Source organism: Arachis duranensis, chromosome 10 (genome assembly GCF_000817695.3).
Source record: "Arachis duranensis cultivar V14167 chromosome 10, aradu.V14167.gnm2.J7QH, whole genome shotgun sequence".
NCBI classification, from domain to species: Eukaryota; Viridiplantae; Streptophyta; class Magnoliopsida; order Fabales; family Fabaceae; genus Arachis; species Arachis duranensis.
This window is the reverse complement of record NC_029781.3, coordinates 31,361,496-31,379,004: the sequence shown is the minus strand read 5'-3', so window position 1 is coordinate 31,379,004 and position 17,509 is coordinate 31,361,496. Positions and strand designations below refer to the sequence as shown.

The 17,509-nt window shown below is 34.9% G+C and overlaps 1 protein-coding gene across 1 annotated transcript; it reads right to left on the bottom strand.

Moving 5' to 3' along the window:
* Positions 1-11,414: 11,414 nt before the first annotated feature.
* Positions 11,415-14,550, bottom strand: LOC107470076 (transcription factor HRS1). Its single transcript, XM_016089456.3, has 5 exons — positions 14,041-14,550; positions 13,611-13,945; positions 13,089-13,512; positions 12,550-12,626; positions 11,415-12,136 (listed from the first exon to the last, which is right to left on the bottom strand). The coding sequence occupies exons 1-5, from the start codon at positions 14,291-14,293 to the stop codon at positions 11,825-11,827; spliced, it is 1,401 nt and encodes a 466-aa protein (XP_015944942.1). The 5' UTR covers positions 14,294-14,550; the 3' UTR covers positions 11,415-11,824.
* Positions 14,551-17,509: the final 2,959 nt, after the last annotated feature.

Below are 17,509 nucleotides of genomic sequence, written 5' to 3'. Positions count from 1 at the left end.
AAGGAGTAAGAAGGATTGGATGAAGACAGTAGGAAAGCAGAGAGACGGAAGGGAAGGCATCTTCATGCGCTTATCTGAAGTTCCTACCAATGAATTACATAAGTATCTCTATCTTTACCTTTTTGTTATTTTCGTTCATCACCATTACCATTTGAGTTTGCCTGACTAAGATTTACAAGATGACCATAGCTTGCTTCAATACTAACAATCTCCGTGGGATCGACCCTTACTCGCGTAAGGTTTATTACTTGGACGACCTAGTGCACTTGCTGGTTAGTTGTGCGAAGTTGTGTAATGCCATGGTATTGAACACCAAGTTTTTGGGGTTCATGACCGGGGATTATGAGAGTTGTGAAAAAGTATTGTTCACAATTTCGCACACCATTGACTAAGTGGGAGCAACGAGCAATTCTTATCACAATTGATAAGGATAACTAGGATAGGACTTCTAATTTTCATACCATGCCAAGAGTTTTCTTAGCTATTGATTTATTAATTCCTGCAATTTATTTCTCTTGTTCAAACCTTTCAAAAACCCAAAAATACTTTTTTCCATAACCAATAATAAATCATACTTCTCTGCAATTCCTTGAGAAGACAACCCGAGGTTTGAATACTTCGGTTATTTATTTTTATTTGGTTTGCTTAAGTGACAAACAAAACTTTTGTATGAAAGGATTCTCTGTTGGTTTAGAAACTATACTTACAACGCGATTATATTTGTGAATTTCTTTACCGATAGAAATTAGTTCGTCAAAATGGCGCCGTTACCGGGGAATTGCAAACGTGTGCCTTATTATTGGTTATTGTAAATATTTTATTTTGCTTGTTTATTTGTTTTTATTTTTGTTTTTAATTTTTATTAGCTACTATGAGTTCTCACCCATGTCGCTTTGAGTTTGGTTCTAATGTTGTTGTAAGGGATGGAAGCTATAACAGGAACATTCATCAAGGTCGAAACAATCAAAGATGGAAGGAGCCACGAGGATCTAATCAACCCTTTTGGCAACAACACCTTCCAAGGTATCAGGAATAACGACCATCCTACAATGCATGCCAAGACAATAAATATGGTGGACCCCCTTGTGGCTACCAACAAGGCCCACCATATGCTTATGAACCGCCTCTCCAACACACCTTTGAACCACCATACTCACAAGTCCCCTACAACCAAACACCTCAGTATGACCCTAACCCATACCCATCATGCCAACCACCCTATGAGCCATATGATCCTAATTATGCTATCCAAGCGGAACAAGAGTCAAATGATCGTTTCAAGGAAACAGTGGATCGACATAATGCAACCATTCAACAACTGGAGCAAGCGATCAATCGATTACCTTCCCGATGTTCGAATACTCAAGGAACCCCCATGGCTTCATGTGGACAATCTAATGAAGAACGCAGCATGAAGGAGAAGCTAGAAACTCCAGTGGACAGTGAGCAGCATGACTTTGCATTGGAACAATTGGAAGAAGCCAAAATTATTGAAGAAGAAGAAGTGGTTGAAGACTTAGGAGATGCGGAACCTCCATGAGAAAGCTCAGTCATAGAGCCCCTTTCTAAGGAGTTTGAATTTGATGTTGAGGAGGGTGTACAACCTCTGGGGCATATCATGGTTGAAGACTTTGAAGGGGATAATCAAGAGATGGATTCAATCATTGATGAATTCTTATCTTCATTTGAATCCTCTCCCATTGAACTTGACATGGAGATTAAAGAAGAAGAAGCACAACCTCCCATGCCCTTGGTGAACAATGAAGAAGAAATGGAATCGGAAAAAAACTACCAAGAAGAAGAGGTTGAAGATGAAGAAGCTTGCAAAGAGGTCGAAGTTGTCAAAGAAGAGCACAAGGGAGTGGAGCTTGCAAATTCATTAGAAACACCTCTCCCAAGGCCATTACCGTCTAACACAATGTTTAAGTGGGTAAAATTCTTATCCTTATCCTTTACTTTCCCACTTGAATATGGGCTACTGGTTCGAGATTTGATGACGTAAACTGGCGCTCAACGCCAGTTCCATGCTGGATTCTGGAGTCAAACGCCAGAAACACGTCACGAACCAGAGTTGAACGCCCAAAACACGTTACAACTTGGCGTTCAACTCAAAGAGAAGCCTCAGCTCGTGGATAGATCAAGCTCAGCCCAAACATACACCAAGTGGGCCCCGGAAGTGGATTTATGCATCAATTACTTACTTCTGTAAACCCTAGTAGCTAGTTTATTATAAGTAGGACTTTTTACTAGTGTATTAGACATCTTTTGACCATTCGGTCTTTTGATCACGTTTTGGGGACTGGCCTCTCGGCCATGCCTGGACCTTCATCACTTATGTATTTTCAACGGTGGAGTTTCTACACACCATAGATTAAGGGTGTGGAGCTATACTGTACCTCAAGTTTTAATGTTAGGCCGGCGCATATCTCTTGGATTCTTTAATCAGAGTCTTCGTGGTATAAGCTAGAATTGATGGCGGCATTCATGAGAATCCGGAAAGTCTAAACCTTGTCTGTGGTATTCTGAGTAGGATTCTGGGATTGAATGACTATGACGAGTTTCAAACTCGCGATTGCTGCGCGTGATGACAAACGCAAAAGAATCAAGGGATTCTATACCAACATGATCGAGAACCGACAGATGATTAGCCGTGTCGTGACAGAGCATTTGGACCTTTTTCACTGAGAGGATGGGATGTAGCCATTGACAACGGTGATGCCCTACATACAGCTTGCCATAGAAAGGAGTGACAAAGATTGGAAAAAAGCAGTAGGAAAGCAGAGATTCAGAAGGAACATAGCATCTCCATACACTTATCTGAAATTCCCACCAATGAATTTACATAAGTATTTCTATCCTTTATTATTTAATTAAGTGTCTCTTTATATTTTCCGAAAATCACTATCAATTTGAATCCGCCTGACTGAGATTTACAAGATAACCATAGCTTGCTTCATACCAACAATCTCTGTGGGATCGACCCTCACTCACATAAGGTATTACTTGGACGACCCAGTACACTTGCTGGTTAGTTGTGTGGAGTTGTGACAAAGTGTGATTCACGTTTGAGAGCACCAAGTCTTTGGAGCCATTGTTGATGATCACAATTTCGTCCACCACTCACCAAATGTCTAACTTAAGGACTTTAACTAAAAGTGCTAGGTGGGATACAACCCACCATGGTATGATCGTTCCTTTTTCAATTTCAATTTTTTTTGTTTTATTTATTTTAAGTTTTATTTTATTTTATTCTATTTTATTGAACCTGGAATTATTCATAACATCTATATCAGCATTGCATTATGCATACTGCACACAAAAAAAAGAGAGGAAGCACGCGACGCTCCAGCGTCGCTGATGCGTCCGCGTCAAAGGAGAATTAGCGATAAAAGGGAATTGAACAGAAAGTCACGCGAGAGTGTGGCTGGAGGCGTGCCTTAGGCACAAATACGCCCGTCGGTTGCAAATCCAGCCCTCCACCCGTGCGCGTCACCCACGCGAACGCGTGACCCCGCGAAATCGACGAAAAGGGGTGCATGGCAGAGAGTTAGGATGGAGTAAGGCTGGAATGGTGCTAGAAGCACAAAGCCCCATTGCGCGAACGCGTACCTCACGCGTCCACGTCAATTTGGAAGAAAGGCCATCCACGCGTGCGCGCACTCACGCGCACGCGTCACCCTAAATTTTGGCAATATACGTTTGAGACAGAGAGTTGCACGAACGCGAGGCTGCTCTCGCGCCACTAGCACAAATCAAGTCACGCGTAAGCGTGCCCCACGGATACACGTCATCAGAAAATTTTGCAACTCACGCGAACTCGTGCTCCACGCGTCTGCGTCACCTGTGCCGTACAGCTTATCCAGATCAGCGCCAAAAAAAATCTTATCTTTTCTTCCCTAATCCTAATTTTTCCTTCCTCCTTTCTTACTTACTTCTTCTTCCTTTCTTTCACTTCTCATCCTTCTTTTCTTTCATTCTATTTTACTTAATTTATTTGCATACTTTCATTCATTACATTTTAATTTTGTGCATATTTTTATTTTCTCTTCTAAATCTATTATTTTTCCATTAGTGTTAAATATTTTTATTTAACTGTTGTATCTTTTCTGGTATTATTTTGGTGCTTAGTAACTTGTTTTACACTGTTGGATGATATTATTTATCTATTAATGCCAATCTTTTATGAAACCTGTGTTCCTTTTGCATTGACATGAATTGATATTATCTTGCATTACCCACACTCTCTTCCCCATTGTTGCAATTCTTGCACTATTGATATGTCGTATGCTTCTACTATTTTCTCACTGCATGTTGTAGCTACCATGTAAATGAGACCCTTATTATTTGGCATTAACCCACCCCATACTTTATTTATTTTCTTATCTTTATTTTTGGATTACTTTTCTTCTTTTCCTCTTCTTTCAGGATGGCCACCAAAGAAGGGAAAGGGAAAGCTCTAAATAGGGAGACAAACAAGTCCATCTGCACAATCCTTGGATAAAAGTGTCAGTTGTAGCAACCCGTCCACTTGCACATCTTAGCATGCACCGAGGACGGTGCAATATTTAAGTATGGAGAGGTCGATACCGATCTCCATGGGTTAGTTATTTCCTATCTCAACACCAATGTTTAGTTTTCTTTGTTAGTTCATTGTTGCATTGAATAATAGATTGCATGTGTAGTTGATTGTTTGCATTTAAATACTACTTGGTTGAAAAATAATAAGTTCCTTTCCAGGACCCTATTTTTGAAAAATTTTACTAATTTAAATTAAAAATTAAAATTTTTTATGTGTTAAATTTGTTTAAAGTTGTATTTGGAACATGGTTTTTGAGCCAAAGAACACACAACCCGTGAGATTTTGAGCTTATTTATATGGTTATATTATTTAACCATAATATTTATTCTTGTGTGTTCCCTTCTCTATAATTGCAATCTAGATTTTGTTCCATTTTATATGTCCATTGTTTAGTGTATTTACATGCTTGCTTATGATTGAGGCTATTACTTGTTTTTGCTCACTTATCCCAAATAAGCCTACCCTTTTATGTCACCCTTGTTAGCCATTTTGAACTTTTTAAATCCCTTCTGTTCTATAACCACATCACTAGCCTTAAGCAGAAAAATAATTAACTACTCCAATTGAATCTTTGGTTATCTTAAGATAGAGATTGTGCATCAACTAAGTGTGGGAAAACTGTGGGAACATGGGTTAATAAGAGAATGTATCATGTTTTTAATTTATTTGAATATTAAAAATTTGGGAACCTACTCATGAAAAACCAAAATAGAAAAATAATGGACAATCCATGTGCATTGATAAGTTACATTTATTTTTCAGATAAAAAAATGCAAAAATATTCAATAAATAAGTAAATAAATAAGGAGACAAAAATACCCCAATGTTAAGCTTTAATAGAAAGATCAATTCACATGTGATAAAAGTAAAGAAATATCAAAATTTTGGTACATGAGTATGTGATACAAAAGTGGGAATTATGGGTAGCTAGGTGTGATTTTAGAATTACATAGAGTATGTGTGTGTGTTAGGTAAGAGTTTAGGTTAGTCAAAGATTCATATTATAGCTCACTTGGCCATACATGTATCCTTACCTTTACCTCAGTCCCATTACAACCCTGAAAAGACCTCATGATGTTTGCATTGGTATGCCAAATATTTGTTGATTGGTTAGGAGAAGAACAAAAATCTAGAAAGCATGATTAGAGAAGGATAGAGTGATTACCCTATACACTAGAGTGACTGGAGTGCATATACATCATCAGTGAGGGTTCAATGCTTAATTCTATGTTCGCTGCTTTCATGAACTATCTTCTTACAAGTTTACTTGCTTTCTATTGTATAATTTGAGTTAGTGGAATTTGATTTATGTTTGTCTTAAAGAACCTATTTGCTTTTAACCAAGTAGACAAAATCATTTAGTTGCATTCACATTCATAGGTTGCATTGCATGAGTCTTGCTTTTTCCTACTCATTTATTTTATCTCCTTGAACTAAGCATGAAGACATGCTAATGTTTAAGTATGGGAAGGTTGATAAACCATTATTTTATGATTTATATTGTGTTTAATTGAGTGGTTTTATCAAGTCTTTACCCACTTATTCATATGATTAGCATGATATTACAACTCCTTCCCAAAATTGTTCTATGGTTGAAAACTTGCTTCCTAGAGATCTTTTTATTGTGTATTTTAATTCTCCTTTATACCATTCGATGCCGTGATCCATGTGTTAAGTGTTTCAGGCTTCATAGGACAGGAATGGCTTAGAGAATGGAGAGTAAGCTTGCAAAAAGGGAAGGAGCACAAGAAATAAATGAGACAACCAGCGAACAGCGACGCGCACGCATTGCTAATGCGTGCGGGCGATTTGGACAAAATCACATCAACGCGTGCGTGTGCTTGACGCGTACGCGTGGATTGGATTTCGTACAAACGACACGAGCGCGTGCCTGACGCGCACGCGTCGAAAGGAAAATTGTCAAACGACGCGTACACGTGACCGACGCGTACGAGTGACAAGCGCGATCTGTAGAATTAACAGAAATCGCTGGGGACGATTTCGGGCCGCGTTTTGACCCAGTTTTCAGCCTAGAAACAAAGAATAAAGTCAGGGAACATGTAGAGACTCAATACATACAGACACAACATTCATTATTCACAATTTTAGTTTTAGATGTAGTTTTTCTAGAGAGAAAGGCTCTCTCCTCTCTCTTAGGTTTTAGGATTTAGGATTTCTTTAGGATTAGGATTTCTACTTCTCAATTTCCAGGTTCAATGTTCCTTTTATTTATTTTCCCAATTTAATTTATGAACTTTTCCATGTTAGATTTGATTTCTTTTATTAATACAATTTGAGGTATTTCAGATATATGATTTTTATTTAGCTTTCTATATTCTTGGCTTTAGTTGAGTAATTAGAGACTCTTGAGTTATCAAGCTCTTTTGTTGATTGATAATTGAAAGTTGCTAATTGACTTGAATTCCACTAACTCTAGTCTTTCTTTGGGAATTGACTAGGACTTGAGGATTCATATTGATTTATTCACTTGACTTACCTTCATAAGTTAGAGGTTGACTAAATGGGAGCAACAAGCAATTCTTATCACAATTGATAAGGATAACTAGGATAGGACTTCTAATTTTCATACCTTGCCAAGAGTTTTCTTAGCTATTGATTTATTAATTCCTGCAATTTATTTCTCTTGTTCAAACCTTTCAAAAACCCAAAAATACTTTTTTCCGTAACTAATAATAAATCATACTTCCCTGGAATTCTTTGAGAAGACGACCTGAGGTTTGAATACTTCACTTATTTATTTTTATTAAGTTTGCTTAAGTGACAAACAAAACTTTTGTACGAAAGAATTCTCCCTTAGTTTAGAAACTATATTTACAACACGATTATATTTGTGAATTTCTTTACCGATAGAAGTCTTAGAAGATTTACAATCCCACACTGCCTCTTTTACTTCCTCCACTGACGGCATCACCTCCAACACTTTAGCTTCCTCCCTTGCTAACCGGTTGACTAAACCATCCCAAAAACTAATATTTGGGGAAGCTTCTTGGTGGTACAGAGTTTTATAGAAATCTCTAATTGCAGTCTTAATTCTCGCCTGATTCCTCACCAACCTCCCATTAATCACCAATCTCTCAATCTGGTTATTCCTTCTTCTAGCCAAAGTAATATTATGGAAGTATATTGTGTTCCGATCCATCTCCTTAGCATGCCGCGATCGAGACATTTGCTTCCAGTGAATATCCTGTCTAACATACCGCATCTTACATCACCTAACTGGTGCCTTCCTTCTGGTCTCCACCGTACCATCATATACACCGTTGCTAATCATATCGTCTATCTTCTTTATCTCCTCCTCAAACTTCTTTATCTTCTCATTTATATCACCAAAGTGCCACTTATGCCATCTATCCAATGGTGTTTTCAGTACCTTCAACTTATCTAAGAATTGCATATCTCCTAAACCCCTTTATTCTTCCATTATCATCCTTAGAAACCTTTCATGCATGAACCACGAGTCCAAGTTACGGAACAGTCTTGACCTCATAGTGATTCTTCTATCTTCCATTATCAAGGGGCAATGATCTGATAATCCTCTTAGTCCTTCCCTTAGTCGTGTATCCGGGTACACTTCTAACCAGTCCATGCTAAGCAAACTCATGTCAATATGACTGCAAGATTGTCCCCTAAATCACGTATACTTGCGATCATTTAGTGCCAAGTTAATCAGCTCCATATCATTCATCCATGTTCTAAAGTCTTCCACAAACGCTGACAAATTTGTCGCTCCTTTTTGTTTCTTCAAATGCACAATTTCATTGAAGTCTCTCATGTAAAAATAAGAAACCTGACACAAACCTGCAATATAACTTAATTCCTCCCACATTAAGAGTCTTTCATCTCTCACATACGGTCTATATACCAGACAAATAACACATTGAAAATTGTCTTTGACCATCATACCTTCCACAAAAACCCACCTATCTCCTTTATAACAATTATTCAATTTAAACACTGATTCATCCTAAATCAACAATAATCCTCCGGATGCTCCAACAGAACTCACAAACTCCAACTAGCACTATCACTTTTCTAGATACGTACTACATCAAATTTAGTCACAACCTCTTTGTTTCTATCAAACCCAACATCTCCAGTCTAACCTTGTTTTTAAAATTTTTTATCATACTCAATTTTTTAACTCCTCCCAACCTCCTAACATTTTAACTTAAAATCATTTAAAATACTTGTTACACACCTACTAAATTTTTCTTTTATCTTTGAATGTCTTTATTTTAGAGCTATTCCTTCATTTTGCTCCTAAAGAATAGCCATAATATCCTCCTTATTACACATCTATCTTTGATTGTCACTGTGAACCTCATTATCTTCATCCGCCATGCCAGCCTCGGTTTCAGATTCTTCTTCAACATGGTCTTCACGTTCCTATACTTTTCCATCACCATATGCATCTCCCACTTCCGCCATCAATCTTCCTGAGTTTATAACATCATTTAGATGATAAAATGCTCCTTTTAGATTATGTGATGAGGTTTTTAATTACTATTATCCAAGTCTGAGGAGTGATATTAAATGAACTTTTGAAGTTTGCAAAGCAAGGTGAAAGATTTTACGAAATATGTTTAATTTCAAACTCAAGATTTAGTTTTAAATCATATGAGCTTGTTTTGCTCTACACAACTTACTCAAATGATGGCAATATCATTGAGCAATTTGAGGATATTTCAGAAATAAAAAAACATTGAAAGAAAAGATAATAGTGATGATAATACTAGTGACCATAATGATAGAACTATATTGAAAAAACTAACTCAAAAAGAGGTAGGAATGATGGAGAAATTAAGAAATCTCATAAGAGATTAGTTACCGCAAGGTATGTGTCATTAGTATTTCATAAGTTATGAATATGTATTCATTTTTACTATTTTATTTATATAATCAAGCTGAGCAAATAGATACAATAGCTATATCGAGATATTAGGCTACTAAAAAAGATTGTGTGGTGCTTTATATTTTAACATGTTAATCGCATGTATTAGGAGTTAAAACATGCTAGTAATGAGTTTTATGTTTTGATCTTGTCCTTTTATGCAATTTGAATAAAAAAGGAAATCAAAAGTACTTTTATATTTATTTATTTTTTTAAGTTTATCAAAATATGAAATAATTTTTTATTAATTTTTTTAAAAGATAAAAAATTTTAATATTTTTTCAGCAGCCAATCCAAATTGAATATTAGCCATTTTTTATTATAAAATTACTTTTTCAACCTTCATCTTTAGAAAGTTTAAAACTTAAAATTTATAATTTAGAATTTAAAATTTAGAATATAGGATTCAGATTTTGGAATTTAAAAAAATTTAAGGTTTATAATTTGAGATCGAGAGTTTAAGGTTTAAAATTTATAATGGTCAGTCGGCGACAGTGATTAGCGGTGGCTATCGGCAACAGTGATTAGCGGTAGTTATCTAGCGTTAAAAACAAAATTGTGATGTTGGAAGGAAGAAGAAGAAAAAAAAAGAGAAAAGATGATTTTTAAAAAAAAATTGAATAGACTTACATTTTATCCAGCTAAATAATTAATTAAAACTCATTCTAAATATTGGTTGAATATTGGTTGATAACTCCCTGTTACGGATCTGGCCTTCGGATCTTGCACCCAGAACGGCTCCTAAATCCGAATACCCGAATCAGCCTGCCTCCTATTTCTAGAAGGCCTAAAACCGGCCTACTAGACCTTCTAATCGACATTCAAATTCAAATACCCCTTATCTTGGCTAAATAAGATAAGATAGGATAATTATTGCCACCTATATAAAGGAGAGTCCCACACCTTTTAAATCTATTTCAATTTGAGCGTCGAAGTGTTTTTATAGGTACCACTCTCATTGCTTCGATCAGACAATCCGATCATCATTTTGACCCACAAGTTCTGGATTCATTTTACAACCCATTCTGGAAACTTTCAGTACATTCACTAAGCTAGTGGAATTGTTTAAGAATATACAAGAATAAGTAATTAGTAAATAAATATTATTATTAGTGAATCACACGTTAAATGTTTCTCCTCTTACTCCCTGTTCTGTGAACACGCCTAAGTTGTTTTATGTGGGAAGAATTTGGAGACACTGCTAACTATTAATAAGTGTCAACCTCAGTAATGACGCTGTAATTAACATTAAATATATACACTACTAAACAAAAAATAAACAACCACCCTCATCAATGAGTGAGTAGTGTTGATAGAGTATCTTAGAGATAAAGACACAAATAGGAGGCGCTTTCAATCAGCTTGTCATACTATCTAATCCACAACTAAGATATTGGGTTTCAGCTTCATTCGTTCATGTCTACATCTTTCTACAATATACGGTAATAGGGCACTAGCAAAACGTTTGCTAAAAACCATTTTACTGTATAACAATAACAACATTAATGCTATATAGCGACAATTCAAAGTTGTCAATTATAAACAGCTTTGCAAATAACTAAATTAATCGGAATTATATAAGGCGAATTTCCTTTTTTTGTTTTTTACCAAGTAGAAAAATATTGAAAAATCCTCTTTTTTGTGTCACTAAATGTGGATTAAAATAGCATTTTTTTTCTTTCTAAAAATTTAAAATTGAGGTTGGAATACACGTGTAACTTGTTCTCCAATTCTGTGTCAAGCCAATTAATACAATGTCACATCGATGGCGAAATATCTTGATTTTAATGTAAACCTAGACTCTCTTTTCCATCCCCATAAATTATTAAAGGAAAGTTATCTTGACAATTTGACTATATTATGAGATAAGGATAAAAAGGTTCGGAGAGTAGCAAATTGAATTGATCATCAATCAAGGCCATCTTGTCAAAAACCAAAGCCAGATAACTATTGGAGGTGCTATTTGATTTGCAATAACAACCTGAACTCAACATATTTGGCCTGAAATCATTGAATGCCAATATATGGTGTTTGGGAAAGAATGAACTGCTTGATGTGGAGGAAAAGGATTTTTAATTCGTAGTCTCATAAAACCTCAAGTAGCAGTAGTAGTATAGAAGGAAAACTAAGCCTTCAAAAATGTTCGAATAGCCTCTCCGTTGATCCTCCCCATTTCTCTTTTTCTTTTTTTTTTTCTTTTATATATCATCATGTCATGTATTATTCTCTTAACTTATATAGTGGTAAAAATCACCTCCTCCCATGTATACTTTTATCTGCAAAATTCATGGTGGAGAGTAGTATTTTTTCCTCTTTTTTTGTATACTTTTTTCCTATACATCAACAACTTTTACTTGTTTGTGATGAGTGTGGCTTTTCCAGCTATAGCTTTCTGATTTTGCATCTTCATCATCTTCCATGCTGTCATCAGCCTCAGCCGGGGACGTTCCTCCCCGAGATCTGGTGGCTAAATGCAGGGGGCTCTGCGGCGAACCGGAACCAGAGCTACTACCCTTTGATGAGTCATTGCACTGATCTTGCCCTTGTGACATCCACAATCCTCCAAGAACTACAACAGATTGATTATGATTATGACTATGGTTACCACTTCCAGATGGAACTCTTCTTGTATGAAGCCGGTATTTCTGCAATAATAATAGTCATAAAAGAAACAGCACATTAACATCCAATCCAGACTTTCTCACATCATAGGAAGCTGCAATATCGTTTGATATATGTAACGGACTGCAGTTAACCTATTAACTTAGATTGTATTTGATAAGGGTCTCAAGACAGAAAATACAAAGAAAACAGAAACAAGACAGAAAAGTTCTCTCTCTATTTTTGTTCCCAAACAAAGACATGTTGCCTTTTTTCTCTTGTCTCGTTTTTCAAACAGGTTTGTGTTTTTCACTTTTTCTAGTATCTCTCTATAAGTATGTTATCAGAGTTACCAAACGGGACCTAAGTGATGTAAGGTTTAGTTGCTTTTTTCCCATAATTGCCTCATCCCCAAAACAAAAATAGACACAACAAAATTGGAATAGCGAGAACTCACTTGTAAATGGCTCTTCACTTCATCGTTTGTGAGTCCATCAACCTGCATGAGTTCTCTAATCTGCTTTGGTGTTGCCACTGAAATATACAGAACCCAGAAAACCTTAAATCAGACAAATCAACCACACAAGATTTTATACGATTAAGAGCTACAAATTTGCGTTTACATAGATTGACATATATAAATGATATAATATGATCTATATATAAACATACGTAATCACACAAAATTCCCATATATATCTGTTGCCTGATCTAACTTCAATCTAAGTCACAGTTTCACTCATAAATCCAACACATCAAATTCGTATATAAATTGTAGCATCAACTCCCCAAACTTAAAAAGGCTTTTAAATGCAGTTTCCAAATCAGTACAATATTTAAGAGTCTTCCACTTCATTACCAAAAGTAAAGTAACACAATAACAACATTCCTAATTCAAGCAAATCAATCATAGATCACAATTCACAAACAATAGTACTACTATATCTAACAATGAAAAATTAAATACTGATTGATCATCATGAATTCACGACTAACCTTGAGAACCACCAAGCTTTTGCAACGCATTGACAAATCGTCGGTGCAGCTCCGGGGACCAGCACCTCCTCTGTTTCCTAGCAGTCTGCTGAGGCTGAAGAGGCATCATGGCAGTGCGGTGTGCAGCCGCCGGAGGAGAAGACGTGGAAACCGGCCTGTTGTTGGAGCTGGTTCTGGATCCACTCGAACCAGAACCTTCCCTGAGAGTCTTCACTCCACCACCAGCAGCAGCAGGGGTCAACAGAGGAAGCCTATTAATAGCACCAATATCTTCCTTCTCTTCTTTGGTTGCAGAGAGAGCCACAGTAGTGACCGGCACTGAACAAGAAGTGTATGAAGTAAAAGGCATAAACCCTCTTCCTCCATTATTTCTAACATTGCTATGAGATTGAAAAGGATTCTCAACCACATATTCCTGATTCTTCTGTTAACACAACACAAACAACTCTATGTTAAGATCACTCACTAGGCCTAAAAAAACAGTGTGCGTGAATTTTAAGTTATTTATTACTGTTTATTTACCTTTGTTCCGAATTTATGATGATGATTTTGGTGATGGTGTTTGTGATTATTATCAAAGGCATTATTATTATTATTATTGTTAAGTGTGGTTGAAGAAGAAGCGTTCCAGAGCTGAACGGAACTCATCCAACTCATCTTATCTCTGCATTCTTTCTCCTGTCGAATATTGTTATTGTTGTTGTTATTATCATTATTATTATTATTATTATTATGTTCTTCATCGTCTTCGCTATGATCGAACTCTCTCTTCAAAGGAATGAACACTTCCAGCACTGGCTCAGATTTACGCTCACCTTCACTGCATTTCTCCAATTCCTCTTTCAGTGCCACAATTGCTGCAACCAAACAAAGAAAGAAATAAACAAATAAATGAATAATTTGAAAAGCCTAACGAAGAAAGAGGAGAATCGAAGGAGGAAAGAGGAAGAACCGTCGCTGAGGAGGAGCATGGAGAGAGGAAGCTCGCGCTTGAAGGCGTGGATCTTGTTGTATTCGTCTTCCAAGTGAGAGAGGAAACCGTTGATCCTGGATTGCTTCTCAGATGCGGTGATTCCCGTGGTTGAAAGCGCGGAGAGGAAATCAGTTATGGTTTTGGGAATGAAACTCGGTGTTGACGGTGGTGGTGGGGGTGGTGGCGTTGGTGCTCTAATGTCTAAGCTCAGTTCTGCAGGAACCGAACCCATTCTAATTCGATCTTCTTCTTCTTCTTCTTCTCTGTTTGCGGTTGGAATTCAATTCAGATCGTTTGATTGATGAGAGTTTCAGAGACAGGGAAAGAAAGGGAAATGGCGAGCGAGGAGAAGTTGGGGAAATGGGAATGGAATAAATATTGAATGACTCTGTGTGTTTTTTGTGTTATTCTGCGACAGATTATTCTTCTTCTTATTTTTTATTATTATTAATTAATAATTATGTTATGTGATTGTGAATGTGAATGTGAATGTGAATTTTATATATATACTAATGAAATAATACTTTTATTTTGATAAAGAAAAAGGAGTAAGTGGGTTGGATTGGAAGGAAGGCAAATTTTCAGAAACGCGAAGATTCTGCGCAAACAAGAAACAATGAAAGAGAAAGAGAAAAGGAAAGCATCCACGGAGTTTTATTTTTTTTATTTTTTATTTTAAATAAAAAAGAAAAAGTCACTTTCGGGTCCTCGCGTATTTCATCCTATTGATCACTGTTCCCACTCTCTAAACCTCATTCATATTGTTTTTTTTTTTTTCCCATTACTTACTGTTTTCTCATTCATGCATTATTTGACTAAACTACTCGTGTTAAGAATCAGGGAGCTTATCTTATCACTCTAATCAAATTCTACTTCATTACTGGGGTTATATTTGTAATGAAGTAATATTCTGGATAATTAATGTACGGGTTCTTTGACTAGTACTATTCTTACTTGATTTTATTATTAAATAACCAATATAAATTACAGTAAGAGAATTTATAGGAGTATATATATTTCCTATGAAGACTAATTTCAGAGAAATTACTTTTGGCATGATTTTGACTTATGATTTTGTTTCTTACATCTTGCACTTAAATTTTGCCACAATAATAATGCTGCTTCATGCATCTGTCAGTTTTGACTATGAGCTGCCTACTATCTATAAACCATTATGACCAAGCTGAGTAGAATTGTATATATGGCAATTTTCTAGTTTTGGTTCATTTTTAATTAAATAAACTCTGTAAAAGACTTATTCTACTCAAAGTTATACATTATTGAAGGAAAAACGATGGGTTTTTTTTTTTAATTCTTATAGATACTGTAAATTTGAGTTTTGTTCTTAATATTTTTTTAGCCAAAGTACCGAAAATAGACCGAGTACTAAATCAATAGAATTAGAAATTTAAAAATTTTAGTATTTATATATAATAAAATAATATATTATGTATAAAATATATATTATAAAAAATAATTTTTTTATTATTTTAAATCGATTAAGTATTAAAATTATATCGGTTCAATTGATTAATCAATTTTTTTTATAATTTTACCAATTCGGTATCAACTGATCTTTTACCTAAGTCGAACCAGTTTAATAATTAGTTATCGATTAATCCGATTAAATTAACCATGCTTTTTGCTTCTTTTAATTTTTTTATTTTGATTTAATTTCCAACATTTGAATAATCAATGCTCTCTAACAAAGTTAAAATTCATTGCGATATATATAGTTTCATCATATATTGCCAATTATATTTAGTTTAGTCTATGAAATTTGTTTCAAAAACTTCAAATTATTATCACGTAAAAGATTTAGATTTAGACCAAATAATTTAAATTAAATCATATAAAAAGTTATTTTTTAATTAATTAATTTTTATTATAAAATTGTCTTTTTAATTTTCATTTTTAGAGGATTAGAGTTAGAAGGTTAGATTTAGAATTTATAATTAAAGTTTAGAATTAGAAATATACATAGCTCCTATTTGTTAGAAAATATTAGATTCCTTCTAATTGAACTCTTCTTTAAAAGAGTAGACTTTAACAAAAAAATATTCCTTCTAAAAAACAACGTGAAATTTACAAATTTTTAAGGAGCCAATAAAAAATACGAAAGAAAAATTTTTTTTTATCACAATTATATTAGTTTGATTAGAGTAGTTCAAATATATGTCTAATAAAGTGGATTATACTCGAAATATATCAGCCTCTGTCTAGCAACCTTCACTGCAATGTTGTATGCAGAAACATTGCATCTACAAAAACATCCACTACAACCACGACCATCTGGAGAGTCAATACTCAATAATAGCAATATTAAGAAGCAATAATCCAGATTATTGGGAACGTTCTACACTTTGCGATTGAAAAATGTGACTTTATTAAAATATTTCATGAAAATATTGTGAAGTAGATAAATAATTAAAAATAAAAGTAAATGGGAGGAAAATTTTTTAAAGAAATAATTTCTCTACTACGAAGCCCTATTTTTACAAAATATTGCTATACAAGCTTAAGAGATCATTCGGGTTATGCGAAAAATAAAAAAGATGTATGATAGATGAAAAAAATGATACTAGGTAAATATGGTGGCAAAGTCAGGACTCAATATATATAAGAAGTAATCACTTATATAATGAGTTATTATAATTTTTGCACTAGTTGGGTCAACATCTAACACAAACAAAAAAATAGAGGAATCCTTAAATACTATTTAATAAACTTGCTTTTTAAAATTTGTTGGTTGAAATATTCTATTTTCGAAGAATATTGAGTTTGGAGAGTAATAAATTTCTATTTCAAAAAATGAAGGATTACATCGTGACAGATTTATCAAAGAATGTAAAGTAATAGTCAGTTGATATATTTAGTCAAGGAGTGACGATTGGATTTTTGACGGTTTAGAATTTCACTAATGAAATCTCGTTGTAAAGTATAGTTTCTAAACCAAACAATAATCCTTTCATACAAAAAGTTGTTTGTCACTAGTACAAACCCCTGAAATTTATAAACCGAAGTATTCAAACCTCGGGTCGTTCTCCCTAGGATTTACAATAAAGTGTCTTGTTATTGGTTGTGAGTTATATTTGGGGTTTTTAAGATTTTAGACAAGAAATATAAATGGCAAAGAAAATAGGCTAACAACTAGCAAAGCTCTTGGCAAGATATGAGAACTAGAAGTCCTATCCTAGTTATCCTCCTCAATTGTGATGGCAAATTGTCCATTGCTCCCACTTAGTTAACCTCTAACCATGGAGGAAAGTCAAGTGGATGAATCAATTTGATTCCTCAAGTCCTAATCAACCCCTAAAGGAAAGACTAGCTTTAGAGGTATTCAAATCAATTAGCAACTTCTAATTATCAATCAACAAAAGGATTAGATAACTCAAGAGTCACTAATTACTCTACCTAGGCCAAGAGGAACAAAACCTACACTAAAATC